Source organism: Prunus mume, linkage group LG2 (genome assembly GCF_029339155.1).
Source record: "Prunus mume cultivar Tortuosa linkage group LG2, ASM2933915v1, whole genome shotgun sequence".
NCBI classification, from domain to species: Eukaryota; Viridiplantae; Streptophyta; class Magnoliopsida; order Rosales; family Rosaceae; genus Prunus; species Prunus mume.
This window is the reverse complement of record NC_142699.1, coordinates 24941619-24963776: the sequence shown is the minus strand read 5'-3', so window position 1 is coordinate 24963776 and position 22158 is coordinate 24941619. Positions and strand designations below refer to the sequence as shown.

General features: G+C 38.0%; 2 protein-coding genes across 2 annotated transcripts; both read right to left on the bottom strand.

Moving 5' to 3' along the window:
• Positions 1-6939: 6939 nt before the first annotated feature.
• On the bottom strand, positions 6940-9367 carry LOC103322144 (ethylene-responsive transcription factor ERF113). The gene is made up of 2 exons (XM_008224027.3): positions 8887-9367; positions 6940-7648 (listed from the first exon to the last, which is right to left on the bottom strand). Exons 1-2 carry the CDS (start codon positions 9032-9034, stop codon positions 7056-7058), a joined length of 741 nt encoding a protein of 246 aa, XP_008222249.2. The 5' UTR covers positions 9035-9367; the 3' UTR covers positions 6940-7055.
• Positions 9368-12724: 3357 nt separating this feature from the next.
• LOC103322143 (uncharacterized) lies at positions 12725-17325 on the bottom strand. The gene is made up of 5 exons (XM_008224024.3): positions 17184-17325; positions 16024-16528; positions 14272-14388; positions 13731-14137; positions 12725-13398 (listed from the first exon to the last, which is right to left on the bottom strand). The coding sequence occupies exons 2-5, from the start codon at positions 16519-16521 to the stop codon at positions 13011-13013; spliced, it is 1410 nt and encodes a 469-aa protein (XP_008222246.2). The 5' UTR covers positions 16522-16528; positions 17184-17325; the 3' UTR covers positions 12725-13010.
• Positions 17326-22158: the final 4833 nt, after the last annotated feature.

The window sequence follows — 22158 nt, the reverse complement described above, 5'->3', positions numbered from 1 at the left end:
TTCACTTATCTCTCGTGCGAAGCGGCGAGCACGCACGGTCGAGTTTTCACTTACCTCGTGCGGCGGCGGACACGCACGGGTCGAGTTTTCACTTACCTCTCGCGGCCGAACGGCAGCGCGACATGGTCAAGTTTTCACTTACCGTGCCAAGCGGCGCACGCACGCAGCTGAGTTTTCACTTACCTCTCGTGCGAACGGCAGCACGCACGGTCGAGTTTTCACTTACCTCTCTGCGAGCGGTAGGCACGCATGGTCGAGTTTTTCACGTACCTATCGTGCGAATGGCGGCACGCACGGTCGAGTTTTCACTTACCTCTTGTGCCGGCGGCAAGCGCATGGTCGTGTTTTCACTCATCTCTTGTGCCGAAGCAGCCACGCACGGGTCGAGTTTTCACTCACCTCTTCCTGCCGTTCCTTCCAATCTTCAAACCAACCTCTTGGCTTGGGGCCTTGGGGGACTACATGATCATCACCGGCTTACAAACGCAGACGCTTGTTCCCGGGTCAGAATGCCGGGCTCGGGGACAAGCAAGTCCCCAACCAAGATGTCCCTCCTCGATCGGAAACTTGGGGGACTACTGTTTGTACCATATCTAACCGCCCACTCACGTCGTGACACGTGGAACACCCTCAAAGTCGAGACCAGCTCAACCAGGCCATACCGAATGTTTGTTTTGCACGCTGCAGGATTCGGGTCAATTATGCACCATCGGTCTCTTTGCTAACCTTCGCATGGTGCCGAGCAACCAACCATCACGTCAATCCAGCCGGATTACCTCAATACGCCGAAACTGCCGAGCACGTGTCGATCTCCGAAGACACTCTCACGAGTCCCACATCGAAACTAAGTGCTAGGAGCATCACAAATGCTTTCTATAAATAGAGCCCCTCGGCCCAGCCAAGTGGTAAGACTTTCTGACTTGACTAGTGCTTCCACTATTAATAGAATCGCTCTTAGTTACTAACTTTGGCATCGGAGTTCCTTAGGCAGGTACCACACCGGTATCCCTCCTCGTTCGGATCCAGCCCATACTCTAACCTTCGGACATCACGGAAGAAGGTCACTCCAATCCTCAACCATCAGCACACTTGTAAGTTAGCCTAAACTTTTATCTGTTCAGATTTAGTGCGAACAATAAACATTGGGAATGAGAGTGAGAGGAAAAAAACTTTGGGTATCAAAGTCAGAATTTCAGGAACTTGCAGGTAGTAAAGTAAAATTTACCCTATTTATTATCTATTTTTTGACACCAACAGCCCAATGCTAGTAAGTGGAAAATTTATTCAGCTGGCGGGCCCAAAGAACGCCCAATATATACACTAAATAAACTGGCCAATATATATGATCGTAATTTTCTTTTGCAATGCTAACCATCATCTGCATTACGAAAAACAAAACAAAATGTTACAAAATACAACTGCATCTCATGGTGATCTTATTTTCATGCATTGTCTGTTGTTAATTGGTAAAATAAATTTGTTAATCACAACCAGTGTTTTCAAAGGCATGCGTAGGTGTTGTTTGTGCAAATTTCTCATGGGAGAATATTTGTGGATGATTCTTTTATCCTGTTTGTTCATTTGATAGATTCCCTGCACGACAAATGGCAGTCAACTAAGAACCACCAGTGTGGTGGTGGCCAAGGGCCCTCCGATGCCTAGGTCAATAATATGGTCTCGGAAGATGCAGATAATACTGAAAGGATGTATATATTCCTCTACGAGAGAGATATGTGGCTTGGGAGCCAAGTTGGTAAAGGAGGTGACAACAGCCTAAGCTGGGCAACCATAAGTATGAGAGCAGGGGAGGATTTCTGCTAGAGAGAGAGAAAGATAGAGTAATTTTCGGGATTTTTCCGAGTAAGGAAGAGTTACCTTATTTGTGTCCTCCATTTAGCTTAAATAGATTTTCCTTTCTCGTAACATTCATTTTTTAATTAAGGAAGGAATAATGGAGAATTATTCCTCTCTTGATTAATTGGGTATAGGGAAGTAATTTTCGAGCTACTTCCTGCAAGGTCATGGCGAACACCTTGCACATCAGCGCATCATTGCCTTTGTAGAGTATCATGACACTCCTAAAATGCTTGAGGGGGTTTTGGGGTCGAAATCCCCTTAAAATGGTGTGAAGGTAGGTGTTGAAAACCTCCTTGGTAGGGTTGCCTGCTTAATTTCGTCAGTGAATAGTGAGGAGTTCACTTGGTCTACTTCCTTGTGCAGGGTGTCCTCTAAATCTCCTCTGACCCTTAGGCATTGGAGTTGATTATTCACGAGTTTCTCGATGTCTTCTACTCGCAATGTTTGTGGCTTTTGCTGCTAACGTCTATAATGTCGGCATCGCTGGTCAACCTCCTCATCGGCTGACGAGGTTGTTCCCTTCTGCTGGCTTACCGACGCAATATATTGGTTGATTAGGCTTGCGAAAGGTTATCCACAACATGTGGCCTGGAATATGCTCTTCTTGTTCGAGCATGTGAGTGCCTTCCTTCATGTTCCCTATGTGGAGGGCTGCACAACTGGTCTCCCTGTGGGCTTAATCTCAAACGGATGCTTTTGTGCATGCCCAATAGGGTGTAGGCATCAGATTGTGCCCCTAATCTCAAGTGCACATTAGTCTGTGGGCTTAGTCTCGAACGAGCTCTCATCCTACTCTGGTCTTAACTCACAAATGCTCTTGATATTCCAGCATGCTGGTCAGCACGATCTTGTCTTCCTTCCTACCTACTGGTCCTTGCTTGATCTCCTTGAGATATTTCTAGATGTCTACCGATGCGCTCACCCATCCTTGTTTCTTCACCATCAGACCTTGGTCCATAGTCTCGAACCAAGTTGATCTGCTTGAATAGCCGATCAACCAAATTGCTTTGGTCCTCAACTCTCCTAGTCAGCTCGTCAACATTGCGATTAAGACACTTGGCTGTTTGGGCAGGTAGGAGAGAATTGTGTGGAGCCAAGTTAATGACGACCTAGGGCTTCTTTGGAAGTGCGAATAGGTGCAACATTTAAGGGTTGTGGTAGCAAAGGTGGGTGTGGCAATACCTGCTCCAAGATTGGTCCAACCTGGGCAGCGACTACCCCATGGGAATTGCTAGTCTCGACGGCGGTACCATGAGGGCTTGGTGTTGCGGTGGAGTTTTTGGCCACCGTCTTGCTCTTGTGGTGATACTTTTCACCATGATTGTTTCGAATGCTTCGAATGGATTTGATAAATGGAAAGGAAAATAATTTCCTTATTGAAACTTGTGAGAGCTTCTCGTTGAGTATATTTCGAGGCTCTCAATGAAAGCACCAAAAATTTTGTACAAATTTATCACGGGAGAATATTCACGGATGATTCTTCTCTCTTGTTTGTTCATCTGTTAGATTCTCTGCAAGACAAATGGCGGTCAACGGAGAACCACCGATGTGGTGGTGGCCAAGGGCCCTCCGATGCCTAAGTTAGTAATATGGTCTCAGAAGATGCAGATAATACTAAAAGAATGAAGATATTTCTCTACATGAGAGATATGTGGCTTGCGAGCTGAGTAGGTAAGAGAGGTGGTGACACTAATTGGTCCACCAAGAGTATGAGAGGAAGGGAGGATTTCGGCTAGAGAGAGTAATTTTCAGTAATTTTTCGAGTGAGAAAGAGTTACCTTATTTGTGTCCTCCATTTAGCTTACATAGGTTTTCTTTTCTCGTAACATTCATTTTCCAATTAAGGAAGGAATAATGGAGAATTATTCATTTCTTGATTAATTGCTTTGAGGGAAGTAATGGAAGGAAATAAATAGACTGAGGTTATTTATGGAATTTATTCCCTCAACCTAAATAGGTAACTCCTGTATTGAATATATTATGAAATACGAATATTGATTTGAATAATATATTCTTAGGGTTTGCTCCTTTTCCACATGGCGCCTCCTGATTGGTTGTCGGATTTCTTTGCTCCCATAAGCCCGCATCGGAGCTAGGCGGGAGCAAATCGCCTCAGCGTTCCCTTGTTTAGCTGTTTGCACGATTAGTGTTCGCATCGACAGCGAGGTGATGTGAAGTGATGCTTTACCGCTCTGCTAGGCGCATCTGCGCGGGGAAGAAGAAGACAACACGAGGAAGGAGGTGCGTCTACGACATTGTTGTTTCATGTAGTCCAATTGTTTTTTAACGCTTCGTTTGATATTATCTATGCTTTAGGTTTCACGCATCCCATGTCCCTCTTTTAAAAAGAAACACTGCGTTTAATAAGCAGCAAAACCTTTTTATTTGCTCCATAAAAAATAAATTAACCTTATTATATGTAGCTTGTCCTAACTTAGCCCTAATATTTAATACATGCTTTGGTTCTTAGTCTGACTTTTTTTTAACTTCCGATAAAAAAGAAAAAAAAACTCTTTTTTTTTACTAGATTCATGTATATGTATATATCTTAATTTTATTTTGCTTCAATAAAAATTAGTAGTAAAATTTAATTGTACTATATTATTTATATAAATTTTTATTATTATAATAAATTAATGTTCGAAAGTCTTACACCTCAATGCTTCAAGCCTTATGCCTCGTCTTACTCAACTAAAAACGCCTCACTTCTACGCCTTATTTTACAAAACATTGATCACAACAAGCTTTGTAAAATATGAATGATACCCAACAACCTTGTGTGGGTCATAAACAATACTAGAGTAGAGTGCCAATGAGCTAATATAAGTATTTACGTATACATTTAAAGTGTATTAATCGAGTTTCTTAATATTGATTGGCTAAAACAGTATGTTTATACGATGTATTTTTTCTATATCATTTTTCTATCCAAATAACCTAAAACCAAATGAAATGCGAATGCGGTTGAGAGTGCCGCTGTTTACCATTGCGGCTTGGAAGCAAAGGACGGCATAAGAATAAGAGAAAGGGGAGTGTAGCCGCAAAAGTTGACATGGGATGCCGAAAGCATAGTAAATAAACCTCATGTCACTTGTCCAAATCAAGGTGGGATCCAGCCCCACAATATCAGCATATTTTCCTGATTTTGCCCAAATCCCATGCTTGCCTTGATAAGTGAGCACATGTCACTCTAATCATGCGCAATCAAAAGCGTAAAGATTAAGGAAAAAAGAAAAAGAATGCTTGCTACTTTCCCTTTTTGTATTTCACTCATACATAAACGCTTTATTATCATTATGAGCAAAATATTAGGATTTGTTTGATAACGATTTTAATTTTAATTTTAATTTTTGTATTAAAGTATGAAAGAAAATAAAAGTGAGGATGAGATTGAAAGAGAGGATAAGAGGAGATGAGTAATAAAAGTGAAAATAATTTCAAAAAGATTTCAATTTTTATTTTTTGCTTTCACTTTTATTACTTTTCCCTCCCGTCATTTTCTCTCATCTTTCCTCTCAATCTCATCTTCACTCTCATTCTCACTTTTATTCTCTCTCTTTTTTCTCTATACTCTAGCACAAAAAATAAAAAATAAAAACTAAAAATAAAATTGAAATGGTTATCAAAGCCTAACATTTTCATGCACAAACTAATGTGTGAATGAAATACACATGACAATAAGGTGACTGAAGAAGACAAAAATTGAAAGACGAGAGGGAAGCTTCTCCTTGTTTGCCCTTTTTCTTTTTGTCGTTTTGCAGTTCATTATGTAGGCAGGCAGATCAGCCTTTTTGGGCTTTGGAAGATTTGTGGGTGGCCCACAAGAGCTAACCTTTCAGGGACAAGTGGGTTGAAGGCCCACTGGAGCTTTAGCATGCGCATGGTTTTTAGCCGTTGTCTTTCAATTTGTACTGATCCTTACGACAAAAAAAAGAAAAGAGCTTTGGGTTCAATTATTATTTTTATACTTCATCGCAAACCCAAAAACCAAGTGGGAGAATAAAGAACAGCACGTTTCTACCTTGTCCAATTTTATTTATTTATTTATTTATTTCTGCTTGTGTTTTGGTTTTGGTGTTTCAAATTGCTTGCCACCCGGAGTTGGAGATGTTTAAGGTTTTTGAAGCTCGATGGTTGGTCGGTTCCATTTCCTACTTTAAGGATTTGCAAAGTGTAACGTGTCCCAATTTGCAACCTCCACTTATGATGGCTCATCATGGGAAGCCAAGGTTCGTGTATTTAAAAAAGTTAGCATGCACTGAAAATATATTATTATAATTATTTATTTTTTCTGTTTTAAGTGACCATTTTAATTTCCTTCTTAGTAACAAGGACGATAACATCTGTTGTTTGATTGGAGACTTTGCAATCCCATCAGAGGATCGATCGGGAACAATAATATTCTCCCTTTAATTCGTGAAGTGACGGCACTTCATTTCATGTGTCATAGATTTTTACCAATTTGGCATTAAGATGAGTGACAAATATTCCGATGTGACTTTTCTTACGCTAGCAATATTTTGATGTGAGATTCAATTCAAAGATTTTCTTCTCCTTTTTTCTTTTCGAAGAAATGGATTTCCTCTCTTAATTTCTACGGTCAATTGTATTGTGGATTGAAGTTTATTTATTCCAAACTTTGGGCTGCAAAATTGACGCATAAATCTTGAACTTCGGGGATATAATATTTACACATAGCGATATGTAAGAAACTATTTTGAACTGCAAATAATTTCTTCGCTGTTTGTGTGGAATGACATAGACAACTGTTATCGTAACTCTAAAATAATCATCATGCATTTCTTATCACTTCAAAAAAAAAAGCGATTGAAGTCTCGGCAGTAAATTATAATGAATGCTTAAGAGAGGATTATACCGAGAATTGAAATATATGGATGACATACTCAAGTCTCAAGCCTGAAAACCATGTGGTAATGCCTGAATATATATAGCCTATACGTACGATTCTCTCCTTCATAACTAGACGGGCGTTTTTCAATGCATGGTACTACAACAATGCGTAGAAGTTCAGGCAAGAACGAAAAAAAAAAGACTTGAAATTAAATGATCAAACTAACTAGCTAGCTAGAACTTGAACATAAAATTGATGATTTCAAATAGTAAACTTTCCTCTCAATATATATAAATATATAATACATAGAATTGAACCTCATCAAAATTAAATACGCATGCAGCTACTACTGGCTTGGATTATTCCAATTCCAGTCCTTCCCATCTTCGTCTTGATCATCTTGTTGTTGTCTTTGCGGCGGTTGCGATGCATTCGAGGATGAAAAATGCGTTGTTGGTGATGAAATTTGTGAACCAAATGGATCTTGGTGATTAAATAGATTGGAAGAGTGGTACGAGAAATCAATATCATTCCCGGAGAGAAGCTGTGCATACTGATACAAATCAGGGAAAGTTTCCGGCTGCTGCGCCATGAACGGAGCAGCTGGCGGATGAGCAACAACACCGCTACCGGCTGGCCTCGTGAAATTTTGATTTTGTTGAGTAGAGGCACTGCTACTACTTGTTGTTCTTGTTGAACCAGAAGTAGCCATAAGCATGCCAAAGTCAGTCTTGCCTTGAACTCGTTCAGGAAAGTTGAGCTTGGCTTTCGTGCCTTTGAACCTGAGAGCCGCGTTATCGTATGCAATGGCAGCGTCTTCAGCTGTCTCAAAAGTCCCAAGCCAAACTCTGGCTGCTTTCTTTGGGTCACGTATTTCAGCTGCCCACTTCCCCCAAGGTCTTTGTCTCACTCCTCTATAGTGTCGTCTCCTTACAGTCTCTTAATTCACAAACATGCACGTCATGAAATAACAACATACACAAAGTTTCATCTATTAAGTAGGAGCCAAAGATATATATTGTACGCTGTACAATAGAATTGAAAACAGAAATAGGGTCATTTTGCTCAAGTTTTTATATGTTAAGTTGATATACATTGAGCAAAACAACGTAGTTTCAGACACAAACACAATACATTAAAAGTTAAAAATTGAGCAAAACAACGTAATTTCAGACATTAACACACAACACATTAAAAATTGAGCAAAACAATGTAGTTTCAGATACATCAAGCATCATGAGTTTAATTACAAAGCTATCACGTTTACACATAAATAAAACACGAGTATTTTAATTCCCAGTTGATGCATTGACACGTACGTCCTGACTTGCCATGCATTCTCAATGTGGAAGGAATCTAGCTAGAAGAGGGGTGTGATCAGCAGCGAAGTGTGCCCTACCGGTGCTAAAGCACTATATATATATGTCAAGGTTTAAATTAAAAGAGCTAGCTAAAAAGCAAGACAAAGATAGAGAAGGGTTCCCCACATTTTTGGGTAAACAATTTTGGGGTCATCAAATCTTCCAGAAAACTTGAAGTTAAGTGACAATATAGCACCACCAAAGTAAAGATAGCTATAAAGTTTTTAGATGTCACTATCAAAGATCGGATAATGCCGAGACAAATACTCTCGAATTAGCTAGAAAACCAAAAAGATAGGCCCAAGGTTGAATTGTAATTAAACCATACATATAGATATTCAATGACTACAAAACACACACAATGGTGTGAAGTTTGAGAAAAACATGAAAAGAATGTCTCAGATAGAAACAAGAACCATTTTCAGCTCGTTGAGATAGAAAGAGGGTTCTTCACGGAAGGTAGGTAGGAAGCAATAATAATTTTGAACTTGTCTATGATGTAGGTTTCCTAAAAGTCTTTGGTCAAACTTCATCTGTGCAAGTTACACATATATATATATATATATTAGGAAGAGAGAGCAATCTTAGCCATAGCTATAGCTTCTTAAGTTTGATTATCTTGCCCAAAAAGGAATTTCAGATGGACACATATTTAGACCATTACAACTTTTGACAATGCAAAACAAACAAAAGATGGATCAAAATCACAACTATATTGTGAAGGCATATGTCAATATCATAAACCAAAATAACCAAACCCACAAAAAAAAAAAAAAGGAGAAAAAAATTTATAGAAAGAAAAAAAAAAAATCGTACCTTGTTCTTGAACCGGCTCAGGGCGGTCCGGTTCTTCTTTTACTATAGAGTGAGAGATGGATGAAGGGTTTGATTGCACCACAGTTCCTTGGTGATGATCTTCGGTGGTTCCAATAACTTGAGTAAGAGCAGAAACCATGGCAGACATATCAGCTTCTGTCCAGTTTGATTCATAATTAGGAGTGAAGTCATGGTGCTGCTGAGGATCTCTCTCTTTCTCCTCCGATGCTTCTGAAGGAAGTGGGCGCTTTCCATGCCTTCGATCCACCTTTAATTTTGGTGTGTGTCTCTTGGCTAGCAGTGCCTGGCTTCGATAAATTTGTTTCCTTTTGTCTTAGAGATTAGGACATCAAGATATAGAGAGATCAGATCAGAGAGAGTATGAAGTGTTGGTGTTGTGATAATGAGGAGATGCACTAGCCAGAAAGGAAAATAGGGTTAGAGAGAAGGGCTTTTATTGGTCAGGTTTTCGAGTTTATCGTCTTATGTGTTGGTAACATGAGATGAAAATGAAATCCAACAAAAAAGATATGTAAGAGATGAAAGTAAAAATATATTATTAAATCCAAAGAAACAAAGAAAAAGATGTTTTGACGCTTCCTTTTATATGTGTAATTTCTATTCTACCACTTCTTTCTGACAGTATTTAACTAAGTCTGTTTGATGACATTTAAATTGTTTGTTGGGCCCGTATGATAACGTTTCCACTATATGCTTGTATGTATTTAATGAAGAGCAGTAAATAGATGAAATAATAATAATAAAATATTTAAAAGAGAAAATGAATAAAGTAAAAGATTTTTAAAATTTATTCAAATTTTCTCTCATCTTCTCCTTCTCTCACAATTTAGTTTTTCTCTTTAATTTAAGAAATATAAAATGAAATAAAATCATTTCAAAACGAGCATTTAATTTGCTTATTTTTCGATAAAATCAAAGTAAATAAGGCTTCTACCTTGTTTTTGCTTTCTTCCATTTAACTCTTGTAATGCCTAGTTCAGTATAAGATGTACAAATACAATTCTTCATTGCAAGACAGACAAGATTGAACATAATCAAGTCTTTTCAATAAGTTTTCAACTAGAAGGATACGATACCCTCTCAAAGCAAAGTCGATCGAACTCCCTTTTTCAGCATAAAGATCTCAGAAATCAAACACAAGTGATTAGGAGATCAAACATAAAGATGAGGAGATGGAGTAGATCCTACGACTCCCATTTCTCAACTTTTTTTATTTTCTTTTTTCATGTGTCACTCTCTCGATCCTCGCTCGGTAATTGCCCCTTTCTACAAATGTGAAGCTAGTTATATATCAGTAATAAAATCTAAATATTGGTTTTGATATATTTCAGATCCATTCAAAGATTTTTCAACTTAATCCCAACTATATATATATATATATGTGTGTGTGTGTGTGGTTTAGTCTTTCACGTCTGCTTTGCTTCGTTGAATATATGTAAGAAGGGATGTAGGATCTCCCTATACATTTATGCTCACATGGGCACTGTCTACTTGTTAATTATATACAAGTTGGACCCTTCTGTTCAGGTATGACACATATGTATATCTCTTTAATAATTCATAAATATATAGCCGTTCTTCACCGTCGAAGCACTGTGGGATTTGGTTTGGATTTTTGTGTAGGTCAAGATTCAAGAACTTGAACTTCATGAGGGAGGCTTTCAAGTGAATGTTTTGACTCCATCAAAGAACAAGTTGATGAATATATATATAAGCATATCGAACGGATGAACGTCTCATCTCTCAAATAATACTATTTGAGAAATTCTTCGGTTGAAAGGGATTATATATATTATAAATAAAATTAATAACAAATTGATTGATTTTATATTATTTATAATAAATTGGAAATTATTTAGATAGGAAGGTGCAGAGATGCAAACAAAGAATGCCCACATGTTCATCATATTGATTTGAATTTTTCTTTTTTCCTTTTTGTTTTGTTTTTGAAGTTCAGATGGAAAAGATTATACATGCACATGTAGGTGCAAATACGGACAGTCGTTCCACATGTAATTATCTCTTTCAAACTTTGCAGCTTTATCTTGAAAATTTTGAAGATATATATATGGCATTTTGTGAGTTTTGTGACGCTGAAATTTCATGTACATGCATGCCAGTAAATTCAATTATTCAACCGTCCACATCATAATCATGTTCCAGCTGAGGCTAAGATCCTCAACCAATCTTTCCCATAAATATGAGAGACACAATGAGAGAGAGAGAGAGAGAGAGAGAGAGAGAGAGAGAGTAGTTTAAGCTGAGCTAGTAACCATGTCCAGAGACATGCATGCATTATGCATATGTTCACTTTATTATTTATTTATTAAATTTTATAATTTTTATATGTCTGTTTGTTTGATCCTCTCCTTGTCACCTCATCACGCTTGCACATGCTATAGTTTCTTTCTTTCTTTCTCCCTAACACATATTCTCCTTCCAAAGTCCAAACAAGTACCCCCAAATAACTTGCAAAAGATTAAAGTTTATACCCTAAAACAAAATAAAGGCATGAGCATGCCAGCGTCGTCTAGTAGACTTTGAGGTCTGTCTATGTCATCATTGTAAGTTGCTATCATCCCTTACTTATTTTATGACTTGTTAAAATCATTCTCGTCCAGATGATTTTTGACTATTTATGAAATATGGTGGGTTCTACATGCATTAACGGTCAAAGATTACTCATTATTCTATTTGCGCAATGCTTTGCTTGGTCACACTCCATAATCCATCGCCCTTCTTCTTATAAAGTTTTGATCCATGAAAGACTATTCTAGATGGAGATTGCAGCAGGCGCATATGTACACAAAACGATGTGTGCCTCTGCCATATCATCAAAGGACGGAAAGACTTGAAGGAAACATGAGCCCTTGCAACGATAAATATTAATATTTAAATAATATTAATGTAGTCAAACAAGTTGAGTTGAATTTAGGTCCAAAAATTTAACAATACCAATATGTATAATTAATGAGAGTGCTGGTAAACGTCTGACCTTGAAACCGGCCTCACGTTGGGAGTTGTCGCTGACTTACTAGGCTAAAGTACCAAACTCAAAATATAAAATGAGACAGAGAGAGACTTACGCTTACCCAAAGGAGAAAGTGGGATCAATTATATTCAAATCTCTACCAAATGAGAAAAGAACACAACATTATGCTTTCATTACACATGGAATATAAGATGAGGGCCCGATTAAAAAGGCACCAAACTTAGGCGACAACCCAAAAAAAATGAGGAAATAGAGAGCAAGAAAGTTTGGTAAGCCAGTTGAACTAGGTCGGTCACTCATGAGAAAATCAAAGTTGCAACGAGAATAGCACTGTTTTGCTATCTCCAAATAATAATGTTATGTCATATGAAAATGTTATTATACATGTCATAGCGTTATTGACTGGAAATATCAAAATAATGTTATTCCCGTTTCATGAAAGTCTCTTCTCGTGACTCACGGGTGACTGCAAATCCTATATTAATGTCACAGTCCACGGGCTAGGCTACTATTTAGGGCAGGGCAGGGCAGGGAAGGGACCAGCCTAGCCCAACTAGCAAAGGAGGCAATGAGGGTTTGGATGGATCATTAATGACACAAGAGGCAAACAGTAAGAAGATTTTGTGGGCCAAATTTACATGGCTGACAAATTGGCACGGCATAGTGATTATTGATCTTGAATAGACTAGTAGTAACTTCCAAATTTACAGTGAGACATTCATTGGCTCAATCAGTTCAAATGGGACAACATGTTCGAATGAGTCTGAACTAAGTTTTAGGGTCGGTTTAAGAGTGCTTTTGGAAAAACTAAAAGCGTTTCAGATTGTTGTACGCTCATCTAATTTATTTGGTTGCTCCGCGCTATACATTATGCCTCAGGATGTCTTAAAAGGACCGATGCTTTGTACACAATGACAGCAGGGCACCAGTAGCTCCCCTTCTATACAAAACTTTTAGGAAAAATAAAAATAAAAAGAATAAACTGTTCTCTGGCAGGAAACTAAAGACAACGTATGATCATTGTATCATGAGTTCTAATCGGCATTTGACAATAAAGCAACACAAACCATACCAGTGTGACTTGAGATAAATCTGCACATCCAAGTCTCGTTCAGTGGTAACGGGCAGCTCCGGTGAAAGAAAAGCGTGAAGAGACTGGAATATTTGCCTCAACTAAGTTAGAGCTACCATGCAATGGTCTTTGAAGAGGATCAGCATACACCCAGCTCTGATAGCTCTGATCCTGATGGGCTGTCACTTGATAATACGGTTGGTAAGTTGATGGCCGTTCATAAGATGGTGCTAAAGAATGTGATTGCAACATAACACGTGAGGCTGCAGCAGTGGGCAACTCTCGACTATACAATTCAGCAGCATAATCGGAATGGGCAAAAACATCTCGCTCCCTTCCCTGCGGCAACTGTGACCTGTCACACTCGCTTCTATACGTAACAACTTGATCCCTGGGAACCATCTCGTCCTCAAGTGCGACCCTAAACCTGTGAAAATGTATGACAATATTATTTATACATGCTTCACATGTGCGAGGATTAACTCTGATTAATGAAAAATATAAATATGTAAAAACATGATGTGGACATAATGTAACTGTAACTGTAGGTGGTTTAGCCAGTGGAGTAATTTAAATAGGAGAATGAGGTATGATTTATAGAGGAATATTTTGGGAAAGAAAAAAATAAAGGCGGACACAAAGGAATCCCCTTTGCATAATAGAATAGAAGATACAGAATAGAGACCACCAAATGTACAAAATACCACAAAATCACAGCTGAAAGTAGTAATTGGACAGAAATGCAACAAAAGAATGCACCTTCTATATGCATCCTGATAAGACAGGAAAGGTTGTTCAGGCAAGTATGGCTCATGTTCTGCTGCTAAATAATAGGAATCGGCATGATGAGGAAGAGAAGCATGCTGAACAACATGTCGAGGTTCTGTAGGAGGCTGTGCACGTGCCACGTGTGTTTCAACCTCACATTTATCGTAAAGTGGATATCTGACTACCTGCTTGGATTGCATATGAATTGGTAATTCATGAGTACATTGCATGCCAGGTAAATAGGAGCCCTCTTGAAGACACATTTTTGCTGTTGGATGAAATTCTTCTTCTGTAATAGGAGATCGAAATAAGCCTGATCTAGCCACATCTGGGAGAGGGGCAGCAGGAGTAGGCACAGATGCAGTGATTAGGCGGAACAATGAGATTAAAGCATGCACCTTCATCAAAATTCGCAAAAAAAAAAATATATCAGTAAGAAATGATATTTTCTAAAAATATAACATATTTTTTTAAAAGACAGGCAACTAGTTGAACAACTTTTCACTAAGGAACAAACAGTTATAAATCTTACCTGTTTGTTATTGAGCTCTTGCTTAAACTTGGAACCTCCCTCATAGTTGTCTTTGATAGCTACTTTGAAGGCATTTTCCGGAAGAGGTAAACAGTCCTTGAAAATCTTAAATCTGACCTAAATATAAGAACAACGATTGACAAAAATGAAAAAAAAAATCAGAAATGAAGCAAATCACATAAGGTTACATTTTCTTCTATCAATGGATATAAAACATCTCACATAAAACCCAAAAGCGAAACAAATCTTCATCTAATTTTTTTTAAATAGGTCTCATAATTTGATGTAACATCTGAAGAACTCTAAAAGCAAAAAAGAGGACTCAAGTAGAAAATCAATGAATGACCAATAGATTGTCAATTTCCACATTCACTCAATAATTGGTTGGCATTGTGTTCTAAACCTTCTTCTATCGGCTAGATCCACAACTTAAACACTCTCAGTGAGCTTGTCACTAAGATTGTGCCTTTTACAAGCATCAAGCCACCTTCTGCTGCACTATCACATTTTATGCCACAAATCCTATTGTCTAAACACTCTAGACATAACCGCCACTAACCCTTCCTCCCAACAACACTTACATATAACTGTCACCTGTCAAGCCTCCTATGGTCCCATTACCAATGTTCTTGAACCATCATTGCAACCGCCGCCACCACAAACAAAAATTCACAAGTGTCACCAACACCACCGCCATTAGTCCGCACATTCTTTTTCATTTTCTGTAGCTGTAACCAGCACCATCTCCACTTGAAAAATCATGATGTTCAACCCCCGATTCCAACTTTCCACCATCTAATTTAATCTCCATTTTACAACTTCAATTATAATATAAGATTCTAAGGGCTCATATGGTTTGTTTACAGAAAGAATTTATATTAAAAAAAAGGAAGAGAGTAGCATATCTAGTTTTTTCTAATGAAACAGTTCAAGAAAAGGTGATAAAATTACATCCCAACTAAACTCTATGGGGAACAAGCCAACAACTTCTACCACCAAAAATGTCAGATCCTTGTTTTCATTACCATAACGGTGCCATCAATCATCGCCAACCCTTCAACTGTCGTCATATTACAGCTACAAGGAATTACTGTGACTTAGCTCAACTAGAATACCTGGGCTTAGATTGAACAAATGTATATAGTATAGAAAAGTAATCTTGCTGGGTTGGCTGAATGTTTCAGACCCCTCAAGCTACCATTCGAGCAGGAGTTCGATAAAAAATTCCTTTTCCATCCTAGCCACAAAATTTTTCCTGTCCTCTGGAAGCTCATTAGACATAATGAGAGGCAAGCTATCTTATGTCCCATAATCCCACTTCTTTTTAAAGGCTGTAAGACCTCTTCCAAATACACACATGTATTTATACAATAGTTGCACATATATAACTGTTCTCTTGCAAGATGAAAAAGGTGGGGCAACAATCATGACTGTTGGACACAGGATGCAGTCAACACACACAATGGTAATGATCAACAGCTCTTTGGAAAATACTGTATGCACTTATATAAACATAGAAAAAATCCTGATCACATACGTAACTAAGTTAAGTAGCTAGCTTAGTTAAGTAACTCAGAAATACAAAGGGCCAGGGGTTGTTTAGTAATAGCATTGAATAATGTCATACTTATTAAAGGACAAGGTCAACAAGATATGTACGATGTATACGGTGAACAAAGGGGTTATTTTTGGGCACTCGTTGGTCTTATTTTCTAGGAATTAACATTTCATATTCATATAGAACATTGTTACCTGTGCAGGAAATTTCCCCTTAAACGCAATTGGCTCCAAATCCAATCCTCCATTTGAAGTTGCCTTGTATGTGCCATAAAGGAGCTTCAAGTCAAAGTCATATAAAAATAGCTTTGTACCAGGTTTAATCTTCTTTACAACTTCTACCTTTCCCAAGGGTAGCCCAAAAACACGATATCGATAGCATTCAGGTTTCGTTTTTCCATTACACATGAATATAAAACCAGAATGTGATTGCCCACTATCCTTCTCATTCTTTTTGGGCCGAACCGTTTCCCTAATAGTAGGATTAGCATGACTAGATGAAGTAGCATGAGCAACATTGGAAGCAGAAGGGCCACTGTTAAGCACAGGTGTAGGTGTAGGCATGGAAGATGCGCTTATCTTCCTAGATTTCTTTATTTTCTTCATTAAACTCTTCCCTATCTTTTTACTCCCATCATCGTGACTTAAAGGTAGGCCTTTTCCCTTTGACGCCTTGCCCCGTTTCTTTGCCATGGATAAGCTGTTACAGTGAAACGAAAGCATTATTCTTGCAATGTAACTCATTGTTATCCCATATCTACATCCTTGAATTGAAAGATAACACTCGCTAACTCTAATATGACAATGTGATTACTAACCATTGATCATTATATTCATCTCAAACCACAAATATCTTAAGCACATCACTATTTCCCTCTAAGGCCCAAGGATAATACAATGCATTTCAAAATCAACAATAAATAAAAAAGATTATTACTTTATTGTTTTATATTCATTCTTACTGCCATGACTTACCTTAAAGTCAGATTTTAATCACAATTCAAGAGAATTATCATCCTTAAGATGAACATCATATCACAAATTATAATAAGAGGAGACACAGCTAAATCCTCCTCTGTATGAAATATTTATGAGAACCCGACTCTTTTTTTTTGTTTTTTTATCTGATAACGATTGTAATGTTTACAAATCTCCCATGTCATCAATTCCTCATCACTTCAACCCCTCAATTACTTTATTTATCAATTATCTTTTTTCTTCTTTATATCGAAATGAATAAATAAGTAAAAGCAGCGAAATCCTAATTTAGGCCATTGGCGAAGATAAGGTGGTGGAAAATTATACTCTTGGATAGAGAAGAGAGCAGTGATTTGATTTGATTGATTGAAGAATACCTGGAAATCGAGCCTCGAGAGATTTATTTACCCTGCTGCTGAAGATTGAATGGAGGACTATCAATCTTGGGAAGGCGACGGGTATGAAAGGAAATGAACGGCTGCGATGACGTCCTGAAGTTACCAATGTAGTGGATAAAATACGCGCTTATGCCTCTGTCCGATTCGTTGGTGGGTAAGGTAAGGGAAAAATGAAAACGACTTTCTTTTGTAGCGTTCTGATGGGCTGTTGCAAATTTTGTCTAACAAAAATTTGACTGAAATAAAAGGGTTAATTGTCGATTTACCCCCTAAATTTGTACATTACTTTCAATTTGCACCTCAATTTCTTTTCTAGAAAATTGAGTACACCAACTAATTTTTATTGCCAATCCCCCTACCGTCTAAATCAACAATATGTCATCCAATAGTCATTCAAATCATTAAAAATTCTAGAAAAAGAGAACAAAAATAATAAAAAAATCCTAGAGACCCACCCACGCTAACACAAACCCCCTTTTGGTTTTCTTCTCCGTCCATTCCCCTTCCCCATGACCACCACCCTTTACTCCAGACCAATCTCCCCACCCTAAACCCTAAAACCCACAGACCTACCCCACTCCCCCCTCACAGACCCACCCTACGCCCTCGCCAACAAACCAAGAACCAAGAACCCAAAATCCACAGACTATGAATTTAGAACTCACAGACCAAACCCATCCCCTCTCCCTCCTCCCTTTCTCATTTTCACCCACACCACACCCCTCTCCCCCAAACGAACCCAAAACCCCAGAACACAACCACCCATTTTCTTCTCCCTATTCCCCATGACCACCACTGCAAGTCATCCTCCACCCCAGAACCATCCCTCCCAACAAACCTTCTCTCTCTGTCTCTCTGTCTCTCTCTCTCTGTTTTTACAACAGAGGGAAGGTATGGGTGGGACCCCTCTATTTATTAAAATGATTTTATTTATTTATTTGAAATTTCATGTTATTGTAACATATAAAATGACCAATTTGCCCTCATATTTAACAACAAATTTGATGAAATGTTGAGATTTAGATAGTAGGGGTAATTAACAATAAAAATTAGTCATTGTACTCAATTTTCCAAAAACAAAGTTGAGAGTACAAATTAAAAGTAACGTACAAGTTCAAGGGGTAAATCAATAGTTAACCCCTGAAATAAATTACTCAAGCTCAACTTTTTATTCAAAAGTTGAGTTGGATCCAAACTAGTTTGCGTTCAACTTAGAGGTGTCAACCGACTGGGCCGGCTCAAATACTGCCCTTTGAAGTAAGGCTCGACCCGACACGATTTTTATTTTTAGGCTGTGTCGGAACAAGGTAATTAGGTCAAATGAGCTTGGTCAGTCTATGGCTGTCGCGAGGTATGCCGGCCCGAAATTTAATGGACCGGCCTATTTAAAGCCCATTTATTAAATTATACTTGTTTGAGAGAAAAATAATATATAAAATTATTACATTTATATCAAGTCTATTTCTTTTCTCTAATAATATACATTAAAATTTAATGTTTTATTTGTATAAAAAATAATAATTTTATTTTTCAAGTTTTGATTTTTAAAACCCAAACAATAATCTAGCTATTTTCTATTTAAATGTACTTTAAGTAAAGTTATTTACCTTCTTTTTTAAAAACAAATAATAAATCTTATTAGTATATACATAATTGTACAAAAGATTTAAATGAAGTTGTAAAAAAATTACAAAAAAAATGCAATACATAAGTCAAATTTGGCGTGGGCCCATATCGGTCCATTAAGTAGCCAGTCATGAGCACGACCCGAACCCCATACGGGGCCATGGACTTGGACCGGGATTGATGATTTTCCTAAATAGGCGGGTATGGCATAGCCAATTGACCCCTCTAGTTGAACCTATTCAAGTAACACCAAACCTAGTGTCACGGTAAGAGAGTGAATATCTTTTAAAATTTGAAAAATAAATATCCAAAAATTATGAATTCTTACACAATTGACCCATCCAATCAAGTAAATGAGTAATTTTTTGCATATTTCGGGTACACCATGTGGCTGGTGTACCATCCAATACATATGGAACATGTGGAAATATTGTCCAATACACATAAGACATAAAAATATTCCGCATGTCCTATATGTATTGGATGGTATATCAGCCACGTGGGGTAACCAAAATTTACAAAAATTTATCCAGGTAAACCTTTATTTTGTTTGACCTAGCACTCAATTGGCATATTTTTTTCGACTTATTTACTATAGCACCCCTTGAAAATTCGGTCAAATCTCACTTAACTCCCTGAAGTTAAAATGGCCCACTTTACCTCATTGACCATGATTTTGTGTTCCACTTCCCCCTACCCCACCATTAACGCCATCCAAAAGACTGTCAAAAAGTTGACGTGGTAGGGGCATTATGGTAAAAGCACTCACATGGGCCAATTGCTGACCTTAGTCACCCTACGTGGCATATTGGACCCCACAGCGTTGAAAATCCTAATTTAAGCGGTGACCGTAAAATCTGGCCAATCTCAACCGATATAATTTGGGGAGATTAGGGTTTGGACTGTATCAAAGAGAGAGATTCAAACATTTGTTAAGAATCAAAAATTGCAGAAAAGTGAAATCAAAGAATCAAAATTTGGGCATTGCGCGAATATTGGACAGATTGGACAATGACGGTGCTAAGAGAGAAATGAGGTTCTCAACCCGAGTACAGTAAGTGGCCCTTTGCTTTTGCTTTTGAAATGAAATCGACGAAAGCGGTAGATTTATAAAGTGTGGTCGAGGTTCAAACTTCTTTATTGTCTGCTTGCTTTGTTGGGTCGGGTCCAAAGGTGTTGTGGTCCACTATGTGTTGCTGTTATGTTTTCTTGTTTACTAGTTGTTTAAAGGTCGTTTTAGTACTTTACTAGTTGTTTTATTATTTACTAGTTCTTGTTTGCTAGTTGTTTAAGGGTCGTTTTAGTGTTGACTGGTAGTTTGGTGGTTGTGTTGCTATACATATGACTAAGCAGTGGTTAAACTATACATACGACTAGGCAGTGGTTGAAGTGTGTGTTTTTATGTTATGTTGTGCATATGACAAAGGAATAGTCACCTTTGAAGTACACCATGGAGGTAAAATGGTAAAATCCTCAAACCTTAATGAGTGATGGTTTTATGTAGGGGGTTCTGTTGATTATTTGGACTGGTGTCTTTTGGACTACATAAATTTGTTAGAGATATATGCTTATGCAAAATAGCTTGGGCATCATGACCAAGTGGTTGTGACAGGATACAAAATGGTAAAAAAGTGTGTATAGATAGTGATGCTCAGCTATTTGATTAGTGTAATTTGGTGCCTTCTAGCTTTCAAAGAGTGATTGTCATTTACTTTGAACACCCCACTGTTATTAGTGTGGATGAATCTGCAATGGCTTGGAGTGAAAGGGGTCCTATTGCAAGAAACCTAACTGTTGAATTTGAACAATCTGGTTATGAGGGTATGTATGAGGAGGATGAAGAGGATGGAGAGGATGAGGAGGATGGCATTGATGTTGATGAGGAGGACGAGGGTGATGAAGGTACTGTTCTTGAGCCTATACATGTGGAGGAAGCTGGTGATGAAGGCACTATTCTTGAGGGTACAAATGTGGCTGAGGATAGGCATGAAGGAACTATTCCTGAGGTGTAAATGTGGATGAAGAAGATGATGAAGGTATTGTTTCGGATGGTATAAATGTGGAGGATGAGACTATATATGAAGAGGGAGAGAATGACAAAAGGGCTGAAAATGATAGTGAAAACAGTGAAGACCCTGAATTTTATGATAGTGCTTATGACCAAAGTGAAGATGAACAATGCTTGCTGGAGAAGGATGATAGAGCATCTGACAACTATGTTGACCACAATGCTCCAAATATTGATCCAGCTACAGATGAAGGAGAGAAATCAGAAGATGTGGCTGTAAGTGATGTTAATAGCTTGGATAGTAGCTCATGTGATGAGGTTGCATTGCCTATGAGAAAGAGGAAGAGGAAACTGCCCAAGTTTGAAGATTTTAGGCCTGAAAAAAATTTGAATAACCCAATCTTGAAGCTTGGTCTAAGATTTATAAATGTATATGTTTTTAGGAAAGCAGTGAGAAACTACTCAGTGTTCAACAGAAGGAAGATTAAGTTATCCAAGAATGATAAAGATAAAGTTAGAGCAGTTTGTGATGGGATCAAGAATGGAAAATGTCCATGGTTTGTTTATGCTTCAGCTGTAAATGGAAGTAGCATGATTCAAATTAAGAGTTATGAAGAAGAGCACACTTGTGGGACTGTTGAACGCAATGTCCATGCTAACTCATCATGGTTAGTAGAGAGATATGCTACACAGCTGTCTAGAATAATAAATTGGGATGTAGGAGCTTTTAAGGAAAGGGTGAATGAAGATATATGTGTCATAGCTTCAAGATCACAGATTTACAGGCCAAGGCAAAAGGCAACTGCTGTAAGTGAGGGGACTTACACAAAACAGTTTGAGACTCTTTAGGATTATGTTGAGGAGCTAAAAAAGACAAATGTGGGAACTACTGTAAAGATTAAGTCCAATTTGGAGGGTGACAAATGTAGATTTGAAATGATTTATATATGCTTGGCAGCTACAAAGAAAGGATTTATTGATGCTTTGAGGCCAGTTATTGGTTTGGATGCTAGTCACATCAAAGGGCAATACCCTGGCCAATTACTATCTGCTATTGGTGTTGATCCTAACAACGGCATGTATCCAATAGCTTATGTAGTGGCAGAGGCTGAGAATTATGCAACTTGGACTTGGTTTTTGGAACTCTTAGCTGTTGATCTTGGCATTGAAAATAGCAATGGCTATGTGTTCATTACAGATGTACAAAAGGGCTTAATTGATGCAGTGGGTGACATGTTTCCAAACTCTGAGCATAGGCATTGCCTTAAACATCTGCATGCCAATTTTATACTTGCTGGCCATAAAGGATTAATTCTGAAA